The 14,867-nt window shown below is 32.4% G+C and overlaps 1 protein-coding gene across 1 annotated transcript in view; it reads right to left on the reverse strand.

The window, feature by feature from the left end:
- LOC119835554 (glutamate receptor 1-like) overlaps positions 1-14,867 on the reverse strand; it is a 68,335-nt gene that overhangs the window by 14,062 nt on the left and 39,406 nt on the right. The window contains exons 5-9 of the mRNA XM_038360456.1: positions 8,263-8,516; positions 7,536-7,685; positions 2,649-2,855; positions 2,006-2,113; positions 9-234 (exon numbers count right to left, since the gene is read on the reverse strand). Coding sequence (XP_038216384.1) covers positions 9-234; positions 2,006-2,113; positions 2,649-2,855; positions 7,536-7,685; positions 8,263-8,516 — 945 coding nt within the window. The remainder of the gene's footprint in view (positions 1-8; positions 235-2,005; positions 2,114-2,648; positions 2,856-7,535; positions 7,686-8,262; positions 8,517-14,867) is intronic.

A 14,867-nucleotide genomic window follows, 5' to 3' on the forward strand; every position in this document is an offset into this window, starting at 1 on the left:
CTACATACATTTTATTCCGAGTCTCTTCGCAATAAAATCGGCTAGATCCTTTGAAAACCCGTGGTACTGCTCCTCCCTCTGCCCGTATTCCTTCGGTTTTATCATCAAGTACGGCTCTTGCAGGATTGTCGTGATTATAAATGTTTTGTTGGTATCGAATGTTGTTGGTGTGAACAGACGAATATATTTTGGTGATAAGAGTTGCAGACCTTGCTTGTCGGACCACGTCGCAACCTAAAGGAGAGGGAAGATACATTTTATACTACCGAATACTGTTCAAATTTAGAAATTAATTTTTTTTAACAATATTTTTGAATTCATATAAAATGTAATGGAACGAGTTTATTCAAGTTTCGGAAGACGTGCTATTTTAAGTTTTTTAAGTTCTTTGTTGGGTCGTATTTGTACTACACGTTGTGTACTTCACTAATCACAAAATTATATTAAGGTCTTACAATACGTGTTACTTCTAATGCTTCAATCCAAACACTTTATAAAACATAGTACGTACATAGTACGTAGAAATATATAACAGTACAAATAATACAATACGTAATGTAACAATTCAATTTACAAGGCGAATCCCAATAGCCTATCAAATGAATCGTTTATACATCATCTCCGTTAACCTTGTCCATATCTCACGGAGGAGTCCTGAGGCCTCTGAGCCGTTAACGTTATTAAGCTATTAGCTTCACTCTCAAAAGCCCGAATTTCAAATCTCCGGTCTAACTTTGATCTAGTATTACAGCTAAGGTTTAAACTAGAGTGTATTTATCAGCATCGATGGAAACTATCTATATTCAAATATTCTCTGAACGGTCAGAGAGCAATTAATGTTGTCATGATATACCTATCGATCATTAAACTACGTAGTGCATCTTGCAATTTATTATAATAAGTAATAATTGCTATTCAATAATGGTCGTTAGCAGGAATGTTAAAAATGTCGCGTTTGCCACGTTCTTGGTGAATTATATTTAAATAATTACTTTTAGCATATGTCATTTGTCTATAACATAATTATGATGCGGTACATAAGAACATTTAAAGTGATTTTATTGTCAAATTAAAAGTAAATGGGTAAAACGTCACATGAGTCTCAAGAGTATCTCTTTCATGTGACATTTTTCCCATCATATAAATCAATTTAGTACAAAAGCATTTTTATAGTAGTAATAATTATTATCTAATAGCTTTGCTTCACAAGATATGCCAATACATTTGTCCCTTGTTATTTTTTCTTATTTCTATCTTCTTACTATTGTATTATTTCTTTTATATCCTTTAGAATATCACTTACAATGTATGTACATTTACAATACGAACTGCGCTTCACCGAAAAGTTATGTCTTACGCATCGTTTTAATCACGGCTTAAATCGTTAAATCATCAAGCGTTGGTATGTTAAATTGATTTATAATCGTCGTCGAAAAGCACCATAACCCCGTATAACGCTGGAAAGATGGAGTGAAATAAACTTTATATTACGTAACTTTCAACAAAGGTTGTTACCACGTAACTGATGTGCAAAGTTTTACGCACCTAAGATTTTGTAAACCTTATTACGTGAGAGTATTTTAAAATTATTCATTGTTATATCACGCCTTAATTACAAACGTGCTTGCAATGAGTTTATTAGAATTATAGACTTATATCTTTACTTTTTAATATGGATTTTTAATGCATTCAAAACATTGTTTCTTGTAAAAACAGTAAGGCACTTCAGTAATGTATTAATGTATTGACTTACCTAAAAAAAAACTCCTAGAATATTTTAATATTGTTTCAAGATAATCAATACAATGAATAAAACAAAAATTACTACATAATATTTATGTATCCGATATCAGTCCTTAATATATAAAACATGCCTCTGTTTTCGATTAAAAATGTTTGTGATGCTTAATTCTGACTCAAAATATAAAGCCTACATTCTATGCAAAATCTAATTCAGTCATAACATCATTGTAAATTATAAAAAATACATATATTAAAACCTTACCTTAACCATCGCACTCTGAACAGTCATTTCGACAACTTGGAGAGTGAAATTACACCGGTGTCCCTCCTCATTGAACGAAATATTCCCCGTTAGACCCTCGATATCCGTCTAAAATACATTTTAAAAGTTCAAATAAATCTTTTCCCTGATTTGGGACGGAACGCATAAAGTAAAGGTGGTCGAACAGATGTTCATGGACTAATGTTTCCAACTTCCTAAGTACTTTCTTTCGCAATACCTTTTTTTACCGTGTCGCACTGAACCCAATATTTTCCACGGAATATAAGAACTGTTACGATAGGACATAAATAATATCATTTTATTACTGCGCCCTTCATAAATGTCTTGTAAAAAGCACCTAACTCAATTTGTTATGTAATGTTATATTATTACTAAGTTTTGGTACTAACGAGATGTAATTTATTATATATACTTTACAATATGGCATCACTGCATATTCTAAAATGTGATATGATATGATTTATGTTTTTAAAGCAAAATTTTGTAAAATAGAAGAATAAATTACAAAAACATCTATAATTATCTGTTATATCTCCAGTTAAAGCAAAAATGATTACCATGTTATGATGAAATATAAGACTAATTCGTAAAAACATTTATTTTGATTCATATTTAACCGTACCTTTTTAATTAGTCGCGAGATTTTGTCACCATGTTCGAAGGGTACCACCCAGCCCTTCCCAGGGTTGCAGTCAATTACTTTTGTGGTATTTGCCAGGGCTGCTGCTCTTCGTAATGCCGCTCTGAATGCATCTGGCTTCTTTCGCCAAAGTCTTCCTAGGGCGTCCATTAGCACTTGGACCCCGTCATACATTAGTGCTGTTTGCGCCTGCATATAAATGGAATAATCAGATATTTGTGTGATTAATATTTATCCGATTGTACACATAATGTAATTTTATTAATCCGGCAATGTGTTAATTATCTACTCATGCAAAAACTGCACTTATAATTCATTAACAAAGAACTCATGTCAATAGGGTTTGTTGAAAAGCGAATCGAAATAAAAATGTGATAAAATAGACAGAGTATAGTATTCATTATGTTAAGTCAAAGTACAAACAGAAACATTGGCACTATTGTTATAAATTTATATTTTAATTATGAGTATATGGTGTCTGGAACAAGAAACTTATGATGGCTAATCCTACTATAATATTATAAATGCGAAAGTTTGTTAGGATATGTGTGTGTTTTTTGCTCTTTCACGCAAAATCTACTGAAAAATATTGTAGATACATGGCAGCGTAAGAAAGATCCTAATCTTGATCCTGGTTTATTTATCAAATTTTTTATTGTAAATGAACCGTAAGGTACAGAATTTTAAAAGGTTCATAAATAGACATAAACCATTTTACGGCTAAACGTTATATAATTATTACTATATGTAATTGACTTGATAATTGGATTTCTTTATTTATGCCGATGTATCATATCAGAGCCAAACTTTTGTAATAAAATAAAACTTTGCGTAGCATAGGTTTTCAATGGTTTATTACAAATCAGTCTGGCGTATTAAAATAAAATTCAAACATAGCAATGCAAATAGCCTCTATAAAAACGCGGGTGCATACAAAAATGTCATGTTGACAATCCAGTATAAAAATGAGAGGTATTAATAAAATCGTTTCGAATGTTCATTTTATTGCCAGATAGAACTTCTATTTTGTTTTTGGGTTATATTTTTAGTTTCCTAAACAAATACGATAGAAGTCCAATATTAAACATTTCCTGTGTGGACTGACTTTGAGATCAATAAATAAATTTAAATGTATTTTTGAAAATAGAAATATATTTAACTTCAAACGAAGTATAATCAAACAGACTCTATTTGGTTATTCTCAACTGAAAATAAATTTGATGTGTCATCAGCATCCATATTTGATTTGGGACCATCCATATTTTTGTAGCTTGCAACGACAGAGGCTTTCTATGGGGATTCAGACTATGTAGGAATTCTGGCTTTCAGGAATACGGGAGTCTAGCAGATTCGGCCAGCTCGCACCGGGAAGGTAACACACACCCGCAAAAAAATGATGTGAAACAGAGGCATGCGTGTTTTGTACGGTGAGTGGGGAAGCCGGAGGTCCGTTGCATTTTCCCAGTCCATTCTTTCTTTGCAGTCGTCAATCCTTTCCTTTTCCCTTACACCTTAAAAACAGCCACTACCTCTGTGAATGTTCATGGGTGGTGGTGATCGCTTATCATCAGGCGAACCACCAGCAACAAAAAATTCACCACGCTGACCAAAATATGGTTAGCAGATGTCAGATATCCTCGAACTTTGAATTTTTTTTTACACATTTTTCAGTTCCCTCACGCCCTTTTCCTTCACCGGTTTGCGCAGTAGTGATGAAGATAATGTGCAGATGAATAGAAAAATCAATAAAATCAATTTGCCTACGACGTTTGCGATTGAAGTCTGAAATCCTAACCTAGGCCACGTCTGCTATATTTGATTTTATGTATTTGTGGATAAAATATTGCTTATAAACATTCTTCTATGGATATGGACACTTCACATCTTCCAAGGTTATGATTCGTATCATTAGGAATGATAATGGAGACGGGAAACAGTTAAACAAACGCCTCAACTGTTTTCAGTAACTGTTTTGTTGTATCACAAAAAGTTCGATTCACACAAAATGGTAGATTAAAAATGTGGCATTGCAAAATACATTAAATCTTCCAATAAGACTGATGTTGAGCAATTTATACTTTATTTAATAAAAATTTATATGAAAAATAAGGCCAAGTTGCAATCGGCCCCCAAAATAATTTAACATTTATTATGAAGCACCGAGTTCGACTAGACTTTCAGTTTTTGTAGGCGACATTTCATTTAAGTATTTATTTTATTATGTAACACGCATATCGATATTTATCGGCAGAATTAAAAAAAAACTCTGATTAGAGCTTGTTAGTACAGCACTTACAGATTTCGTCTTCACCTATAGCAATTACAGTTAATTTTTTGAACCAATATTGCGGAAATGAAAACCTCAATCTCTCTTAAAACTAATATACTAAATTTTATCACGATACTTACATAAATTCTAACTAAACTACGAATAAGCTCTCTAAATTAAAGACGAAAGCTCCATGCAAGTAAATTCTAATCAAAATGATTATTATTAGCAAGTGGCCATTAATTTGAAAAGCACTGATGTGCAGTTTGTACAGGAGATTATATCGCTAAATTTGCAGGCGTTGGTCACGTAATAGCTTCCAAACAAACTTTGATAACACTTCCAGTGTGGTAAGCGTCAAATATATCTGAAGTTGTTGGAATTAGATAGAAGCGTATACCTAGATATAACTGCATTGATATTACATGAATACATAAATTAGTTGTTTTGTAGTATAATACATACTTATAGTAACTCAAAGCTAGACTGAATGACTTTTAAATAGAAGTCTATGCAATTATTTAATCTCAAATGTAAAAAACAAAGAAATAATGTAGGGTATCTTCCTACAGTGTTATTAAAGAATAAAAATAGCTTGCTATGCACTATTGTCGTCCTTACAAAGTCTTAGCAATACTCCCCTGCAATTTTCAAAGCACCTTCATCGTCTTACAAGCTATTTTTAGTGTTAATATTAATAATTATAACAATAGTACATTTTTAGCTTTTAATACTTTAAAGAAAAAAATGAAACTTCACTATTACTCTTTTACCTTAATATACTTAGAACATTTTTTTTTTTTTCAATAATGTAGTGTTCAATCATCTATACCAATATTATCAAAGGTTTGGGAATTTGTGATTTTATGATGTTGAGAGGGATCTTTAGATCTACAAGACTGATTTTAAAAACTCTTCTACCAACGGAAAAACAATTTATGTGCGAATGTCATAAGATCTTTAAAAGATTCATAATATTCTCTTTGCTAAGAAAACTGCGATGAAATAGCTCCCAATACATATTGCTGAATTTTAATGTTTGATCCAATGTATGGACGTGTTAACACAGAGTACACAAACGAGTGACAAAGATTTATTCCGTTGAATCCTAAACTAGATTCTATTTTCCTGGGCTAGGCCGATTTTCTGATTGAATTTCTGGCTTTCGCATGAACAGAACTAGCAAGGTTGTTAGCGACCTGTCGAAGTACGTTATTCTGTTGGTTGAGCTTTAGAGATCGGGTTATTATTGAAATAACCAACAATATTTATCCATACCATTTCTGCAGAGAAATAGCGATATACGCATGTTTACAAACCAAACCCTCTTTCTCCCTCCTCCGAAATATTACGATTATTTCAATCATGAATTATTCGAATTCAAATGAACTCTGATTATTAACGGAATTATTTTAAAGCGCTTCAAATAATTTTTGAGGTTACGATCAGTTGCGGGTCACTGCGTCAGCAAAGCAACTTTGTAACGAGGCGAATTATTTTTAATTATAATTATCATTTGTCGTTATTAAGCTTTTTTTAAAATTAGTAACCATTTTACATACAATATGTCATTGTCATTAACTTATAACAGTAATGGTGAAGCCTTTCAAAATTTTGTCCAACTGTCTTATGATGCAAATTGGAACGCATTTTCCTAAATTACAAATTCTGCCGCATTGAAGTTGTAAAAATTTATTCAGGGTCTTGAAATACATTCAATGTGCTTTATATTTAGTACCCTCAACCATTATGTTATGTCTTGGGTTAGTCGTAAAATTTTGTTGATACGGTGTAATAGTGATTTTGAAATATCTTTGGCAGTGTATAATGCGTGTTGTAATTTATGTTAGGGATGGGCTCTAATGGTCGTACTAGGTTGTTGGTGTTTTGATTGAATGGATGTTTGAAATTATTTTGAAGGTCTAGATCTCTAGAATGAGGTACGTAATCTGGCGTCATTAACCTGAATAGTGAATCTTCATGTTACTGGTTTTATTTACATGGATTTTGGAAAAAGAACTAAACGACGACTATACGATGATATTCTATTGATTTGACCAGTAAAAATCATGTGTGTAGAATTCAAACCACATGTGAAAAAGTAATTGTTATTACATAATTTTGTATTAAGTTGTTCATTATTATCTCTATAATTTTGTGTTATATTGAAAAAGAGTTACTGGAATTTAATTTGCATTCTGTATTGATTGCTTGTATTATTAACAGAGGGCTGGATGTAGGTGCCCATTGTGAATCAGACAAGCGAAAAACTGGGCTAGTGCAGTATATTTTTGCATAGCTTTTACGGGTCATAATAAGGCCTGGTAAGTGCTTATTAAAAATACTTGTCACATATTTTATGTTTAACATTTTGTAAACTTTTTGTTTTATATTGTTTTTTTTTTATGAAAACTCTTTGAGTGAAATTTGTTATAATTATTAAAAATAATTGTACATAATGACAATTAATATCACACATATGGACGTAATAGAATAGCCATTTTAATTATGATCAATGTGCGCGAACCTAAAGTTCACGTTTAATGAAATCGATCAATCAACATAAACGCATGCAAATTAATATCACGCAATTGACTTACCGAAATCGTTCCTTTGAAGCGCGGGTCCATCCTTCTCAGCCCCTCTATGAAGTCCCGCACGACCTTCCGCGAATGGTCCACTATGCGGAACCCAGTGATATTGACCGCTCCATATTCAGTAACCTCGTTCTCCCATTGATCGTCCATAACCTGATAATACGAGCGCCTTAAATTCCTATCTACTACCAGAAGCCTGGGACGTGACTCGACTAAAGCCTTTAGCGCATCCGACAGTCATTTATCTTATTGTCTCGACAAAGTTTAATTTAGTTTATACTTTGTAATTAGGAATACCCCAAGGAATAATAAGCATCTCGAAAGCTATTTAGAATGTGAATAAGATGTTGCGATTTTTCGTTAGCGTCACTACGATAAGAAGTAATTATCGTTAATTGATTGTTATTCTGATGGAGGTATACTGGTGCCTATAGTGTGTAAATGTATGGACATAAGCTAGCACCAGCTCAATAAAATATTACTTTATACTACAATTACAAGGAAACTATAAAAGGAATCTAGATTGAAATACACTTGTTCTTATTCGGTATGTAAACATAAATTGAGGGATATTATAAAAAAGTATTACACGTTTACAAATATAATAAATCTACTTAATTTTAATAGATACTGTCCAAGAGTACTAAAGTGCATTGAAGCTGAAATACATTGATTAGAATATTGTGTTACAGTAACATCAATTATTGCTTATCGAAACAGTGTTACTAACCAGTCCACTGAGTAAATAGTGGTAAGTCCTCCGCCCTAATTCTACCTTCCTGACATGTTCGACCAGCACACTCTTTGCGTTTTTCGCATTGCAGTCCAGGACAATACGCTTGCTGCTCCATCTATCATGCTCCTCCACTGCCATGAGGAATTCCATAGCTTCCGTTGGATTATTGATGCGTTTCACCAAAGATATTTTGAATGTGGTGCGACCCGGTTGCATTGTTTGATATAGCTGTTGTAAACGCAACAAACCTGTGGGCAATGTTACCGAATTTTAATTCAACTGTATTGATGTGACGTTTGCAAATGACTAATGTATACCTGCTTCACTTTTGAAAGATAGAGAAGAAACAAAGAAACTGAAAAAGAAAAACTTCTCTTCCTTCTTTCTTTCAAGAACTATCCTTTTTCACTACAATGATTTCTTAGTTTGTGTAGAATAATTAGAGTATGGGGTGGTGGTGGTGGTATACCCTTCACGCCAATATTGTCTTCAAAATCTTAAAAAACTACACCGATACCATATTCATTTATATTAGAGACTTATGAATATAAAACTTGCAAATATAGTGTGGTGATATTACAAAATAAAGTACTAAGCATACTCGCTGCATTTCTTTGTTATTCTCGTATCATTTTACAATTTTATACCATATTATAAAGAGCATATTTTTAACATTGTAATAAAAAATGTAAATAAAAACGAGCCGGCACTTGATGCGATTCTAATCCGCACGATACTCTGTCGATAAGCTTTCAACAAAGGCAAAAAGCAAAATATTTAACTCATAACAATAGCGGATGTTCAGAGATTATATCAATGGCCGGGTTTTGTGTTATTCACCAGTTTTAATGATGATAATATCTATTACATTGTGAATATTGACATTTTTTTTTTACTGAAACGATATACTCGTAGTTGTTAAATAAAATGGCAAGAGATATTTATAGTTGATAAGATTTAGAAACTCGAAAATTTTAGTATAACAACAGAGCTAATAATATAAATATCCTCCACCACACACAAAACTATATTTTGTTCTTTGTTATTGATTAGTATACAAATTATTTATCACATTTTTTGGTTTTTTACTATTAAGTGATTTGGCACGATCATAGAATTTTTTTTTCTAGTTTTGAAGCATTGAAATGTTTTATGAATGAGAAATTATGAATATAGAAAAAAATTGATCACGAGGCGGGATTCAAACCCGCGTCTATTTGCCATACCGTAGCAACGCCTAGCCTCTCGGCCACCCGTGATCTCGCCACAGTAATCGAATTTCTCAAGATCATGGATAGTATATGATATATAGATATATACATTTAGTAAGCCTTTCAATTTATAATATTATGTACATTCGAGTAACATGCTATTTCTTCTATCATTGCTTTTTGTCACCATATTTTCATATACAGCGTATAGCCATTACATAACACCTCATACCACAAATCCATTACTTAATTACCCGCACTTAGCACTAAACTCTTTATCCAGTAATGTCCCTAATCGCATTGTAAGCTCACTAGATGAATGTACGGACCGAAACTTGTCGAGCGATTCCAAACATGTGACGCTGCTGGAGCCCTTGAGGTCACACCACAACCGCTAACGGAACGCCACGTTTCTGAATTCCTAATTTTATACCCATACCTCTTACGTAAATGTGTTTGTTTGATACGCGAAGTACGCAATTTAGCAGGAATTTTTATTCCTTCGGTCGGCTTAGACGTGAGTACATATAGTAAAAAGAGTAATTATGATTCGTTTGGTTTTTGTCGTTTACTTTTATTTTCTTGGCTGAGAGGCTAGCGGACTAATTGAAGGTACAATACACGGCGGTGAAATATATAGAATAAGAATAAAGAATAAGAATAAAATATAAAGTAAGATTCTCGTCATACTGAAGCGTGGTTCAGAAGCTTGATGAAGCCTGCCCAGTATGAAGACTTACGGTAAGGTACTTAAACTTATATGTTAAAACCCAGAAGAAATTGGTTAGGCTAATTTACAGTGGAGCTCCTGCCATTAGTAATCTCTGAAAAAATATGTACTAGCTACCCTTTATCACTATGTGATATTTTGCCCATATTAATTCTACTATTAAGAGAGATTCATCGTTTCATTCACGTATCTATATTATATATCATATACTAAAATTCATTACCATCTATTTATTAAAGTTAAATTAACAATAGTAACAATAAAGCAGAGCAGATGTTGAATAAAAATAAAGATAGTAATCAAATTCGCTGCTATTAACCTCTTCGAGACTAAGTACGAAGTTGAGGAAACCTCTTAAAATATATTAAGCTTTGAGAAATGGCTAGATAACAACGATAGAACTCAGAAAGTTACCATATTACCATTAACAATTGACTGCGCACTTGTTTCAACAAAGGAGTCCAAAACCCGACTTGTGAACTTTGCTTGATTTGTGCAATTATATTCGGAGTATTAATTACTTTTACACCTCACAGAGTGACTTGATGAAATGAGAGAAATGATGAAGAAATTTTGAACACTTATAAAGAAATGAGTTAATATAGCGTTTGGTATTACTAGAGTTTTTAACATATATTTAGCGAGAGATATTTATTTATCGCACATTTAAATATCCTATATTACTAACTAGCTGCGCCCCGCGGTTTCACCCGCGTAAATCCGTATCCCGTAGGAATATCGGGATAAAAAGTTGCGTATATGTTATTCCAGTTGTCCAGTTGTCCACGTACCAAATTTCATTGCAATCGGTATAGGAGTTTTTGCGTGAAAGAGCAACAAACACACACACATCCTTACAAACTTTCGCATTTATAATATTAGTAGGATTAGTAGGATTATTTGAATTAGTCAGTATCCGAAAATGAGTTGAGTTCCTAGTTTGTTCCCATTTCATTCCAAAGTGCTAAATAAAAATGTGCAATGAAATTCTAAACTCAAAGTGGTCTTAAAATTGTATACCACGTCCTATTTGATTAAGATTCCATCACAAAGCTTTGATCGCTCGTTCGCATCGTCGTTGGTCTAAACACTAAAATGTCAATTACAATTTGTTCAGGGATCTTCCACGTATGCAGGAACACTGCGTCACACCATTAAGTGATTTGTGACCGAATTGCGAGATTCTGTTTCAATTTGTCGGTAGCCGATCGCGGATCGAAGATTGATTGATTCGTGTTTACTCAGTGCGGTGTTTTCTTACGGTACAATCAATTATTGTATGATTCTATCTTTATTATCGGTGTTGGCATTTGATGCTTTCGTTGATGGGGTCATTAAGGAATTATGTGATACACAGTCCGCTATGATAAAGCTATTTCGTTTAACGTTTTATAATTTTATCTACACATAAAACAAAATTCAAGGAGCTTTTTATAACACAAATGGATTGTTATTAAAATTTTATAAACGCATAGAATAGCAAGATATTTTTCTCAAATAATAATGATATATTTAATGATAAAAGTACGCTGCGTCTTATAATGTTCACATATATTGTAAGACAATAACATCAAAAAGTTGTCTTTACTATTGATGGATAAAAATGAAAGATAAAGTTACATTTAAATACCCCTTAAGCCTTAAATAGAGCCAAATATAAATTATTGTTGCAAAATTAATTGCCTATAGAACCAAGTAAAATTCAAATAAGTACTTGGAAGTTTTCCAAACTCTTTAGATTCAATTAGGTACTTTATGCGAGACAGGAGTTATCGAAGTTAAAACTCCCTCATTACTTAAATATATGTAAAATGTTTCCTGTTTATTTATTTATATCATGAAAGCGCGGAAGTCGGGTCTAAATTAATATTCAACTTTACATTTTCTCTATTATATCTTTAAAAACGCACGTGTTAAATATTGTATATAAATATTTGTCTATATATTAGCAAGCCGAACTGGCGTTGGGTCAGTTATATGTGTTGCAGAATCATTCGCTGGGGCAGACATGTTTTGCAGTGAAATTCACGTCTTGGTACGTACACCTAAACCTATGCTACGTTTAGCGTAGGACGCCATGCTGCACGCTGGAGTGGCCACAATTGGCAATAGAGACCCAACATGCGGGCTCAGTGGCGTGCCTTATGAGAGCCCTATGTCCAAAAGAGAACCGTCAAGGGCTGGTGTTGATAATGATCAATTTCAAATTTTTGATACATTGTGAAAGAGAAAATACTTTAATCAAGTGCATGTTGGAAGAAGCGTAATGAAAGGTTCCTCAGTACAACACATAAATAGACGTACCTACAGTGTTATTTAATTGTAGTTGTACAGTTTCTGTCAACTAGCAAGTTAAATTAAATTAAACGTTATTGTCACATTTTTATTTATCAACTATTCAAAAACATATTTCTATCCGATGCCCTTCCGAACTTGGTCTAATATAGATCGTAAATTATTTACATTTTATATACTTAGATTTATATGGATGTCATTTTCAACGCATTATTTCGTTATGCCATTTAATTCTTCATAATGCGATAAGATATATAAAGTAAAAGTTCTTAAGTTTATCAGTGAACCCTTAAGATTGGTATGAGAGGATAAATTAATAAGCTGAATAATAATTATAGGCTCATAGGTACAAAATTTAATCGTGTTAGCACGCTTTTTCTTTAAGAGTCCTGCCCCGCTTCACTTCGTCTGACTTGACTCGAGATAAAAACAAAAATGTAATGGCGCATGTAACAGGGAAAAATGTAGCTTTCTAATTTTAAAAGCGATGGAGCAATTTTTGAGTTTATGCGTACATACATATCTTTCCAAGCATCAGATTATGTCCAGTGTATGTCGGAATGGGAGAAGTTAAATCGAAATTGAAAAGTTTTCGAAGTTACGTACGGATGTTGTTTATATTCATAAAACAACAAAACTGATATTGTATCGGGAAAATCACATGGACTTCTTTCTTGACGAAAATAGGAATGAGCACCAGATCATACAGGTACAACTACATGAAAACATAATAATAGGGTTGGAAATTTATTCGTTTAAATTTTTTGACGACTTACAATGTAATCAAATGTTTAATATAAATAACTATTGAACGCTTCTTATAAAATGTGCATTACATTTCTTGATGTGCTTACATTCACTTATACACTTGAAATAATGGTCGAATGTCTATCCAATTAACGCTGTAAAACGGGTGCGATAAATTAAATTTACTCATCTATTAATCTAAACAAAACAGCTCAAATTTTTATCAACATTTTCAACTACAACCACTCACTTCAGACTGCTCTCTAGATTTTACTTCTTCTTTTTCCACTTATCGAAGATAATGAATTCCTACATAGAATAATTTATCAGTTTTGTTGGTTAATGAAGAAACATGTAATTAGTGTCCGATAAAGGAAAATTTCAACTATAATATTTAATCACAAGCAATGTTAAATAAGGTCGGAAAATGTCGGACATTCTGTAAAGTATGTACTAAAGTTTCTCAATACCTCATACCTTGGTTATATAGTTAACCTTTCGTAAAACTAGCTTTTCTTGAAGCCCCTTAAAACGTTAGCGATGGAAATCGTGATTTATATCGATAGAAATCCCACTTACATATTTCTTGTTAGCATTAAAGTGAACTCGCTTATATAAATGTACTAGAAACATAGTTTTATTACAAGTTACTGGAAAATTTTTTGAATTCTATTATCGATATTGTGATTCACACGCATTGAATTCTGTTTGATTGTAAAATTAAATCTGAACTACATAGTTGGTCGAGCTGGCTCGACCTTCCCATTTAATGACATAGAAATTTCTATTACTCAAATGTCTAAATCAGAAAGCCTGTGGAATTATATTAAGCCAAAAATGCTGCCAGTATATATAAAAGAGACTCGCACAGGGACTATTCGTTATAAACGCAATCAGAAGGAAATAATTCGATACCAACGAACTTTTTAAATTAGGCGAATATTAACCCGATTTGGTAATCCCTTGGCATCATTTTATACTGTGGAGGGGGTCTACTATAAATCTCTTTCAAACTGGCCCGTCAATATACAAAATGTTTTTGTATTATAATTAATTCATAATAAAATAAATGTGGCAGAAAATTTTCAATTTGACAATTTCATTCCAACATTAAGCAACGTTGGGATATAAAGATTATATCATTCAGTGGTATTTTTTTGGCTTATTACTCAATAGCTCCGTAAGTTTTCAGCTGTTTGATGTAATTTGTGTTCGATAGAAATTAAATTAATAAAAAAAATAAAATAAATTAAATTAATTTAATTAAATTAATTTTTTATATCTTTGCCCAGGAATATCGGTGACCTATTTGTCGAAAACATTTATTTCACTCCTCAGTATTCATCTCAGAATTCTCAAGGTTAAATACATCTTAATTGAAAGCGAAACCCGTATTTAGGAAGGTAATATATTATTATTTAAGGGCAAAATTATATCGAGCTCTTAATAGACCTTTAGCTATGTTCTTCATCATAGCCAGCTGGGCTTCAATATAATTTATAGTAATTAAATATACATACCTTTAACTAACTGCTTTCTTGTTATATACCTAGTCTTGCCATAAATATTGTAATAAAGAAAAAAGAAAATTGTTAACTGCAAATAACATTTATTAC

This window comes from Zerene cesonia, chromosome Z, assembly GCF_012273895.1.
Source record: "Zerene cesonia ecotype Mississippi chromosome Z, Zerene_cesonia_1.1, whole genome shotgun sequence".
NCBI classification, from domain to species: domain Eukaryota; kingdom Metazoa; phylum Arthropoda; class Insecta; order Lepidoptera; family Pieridae; genus Zerene; species Zerene cesonia.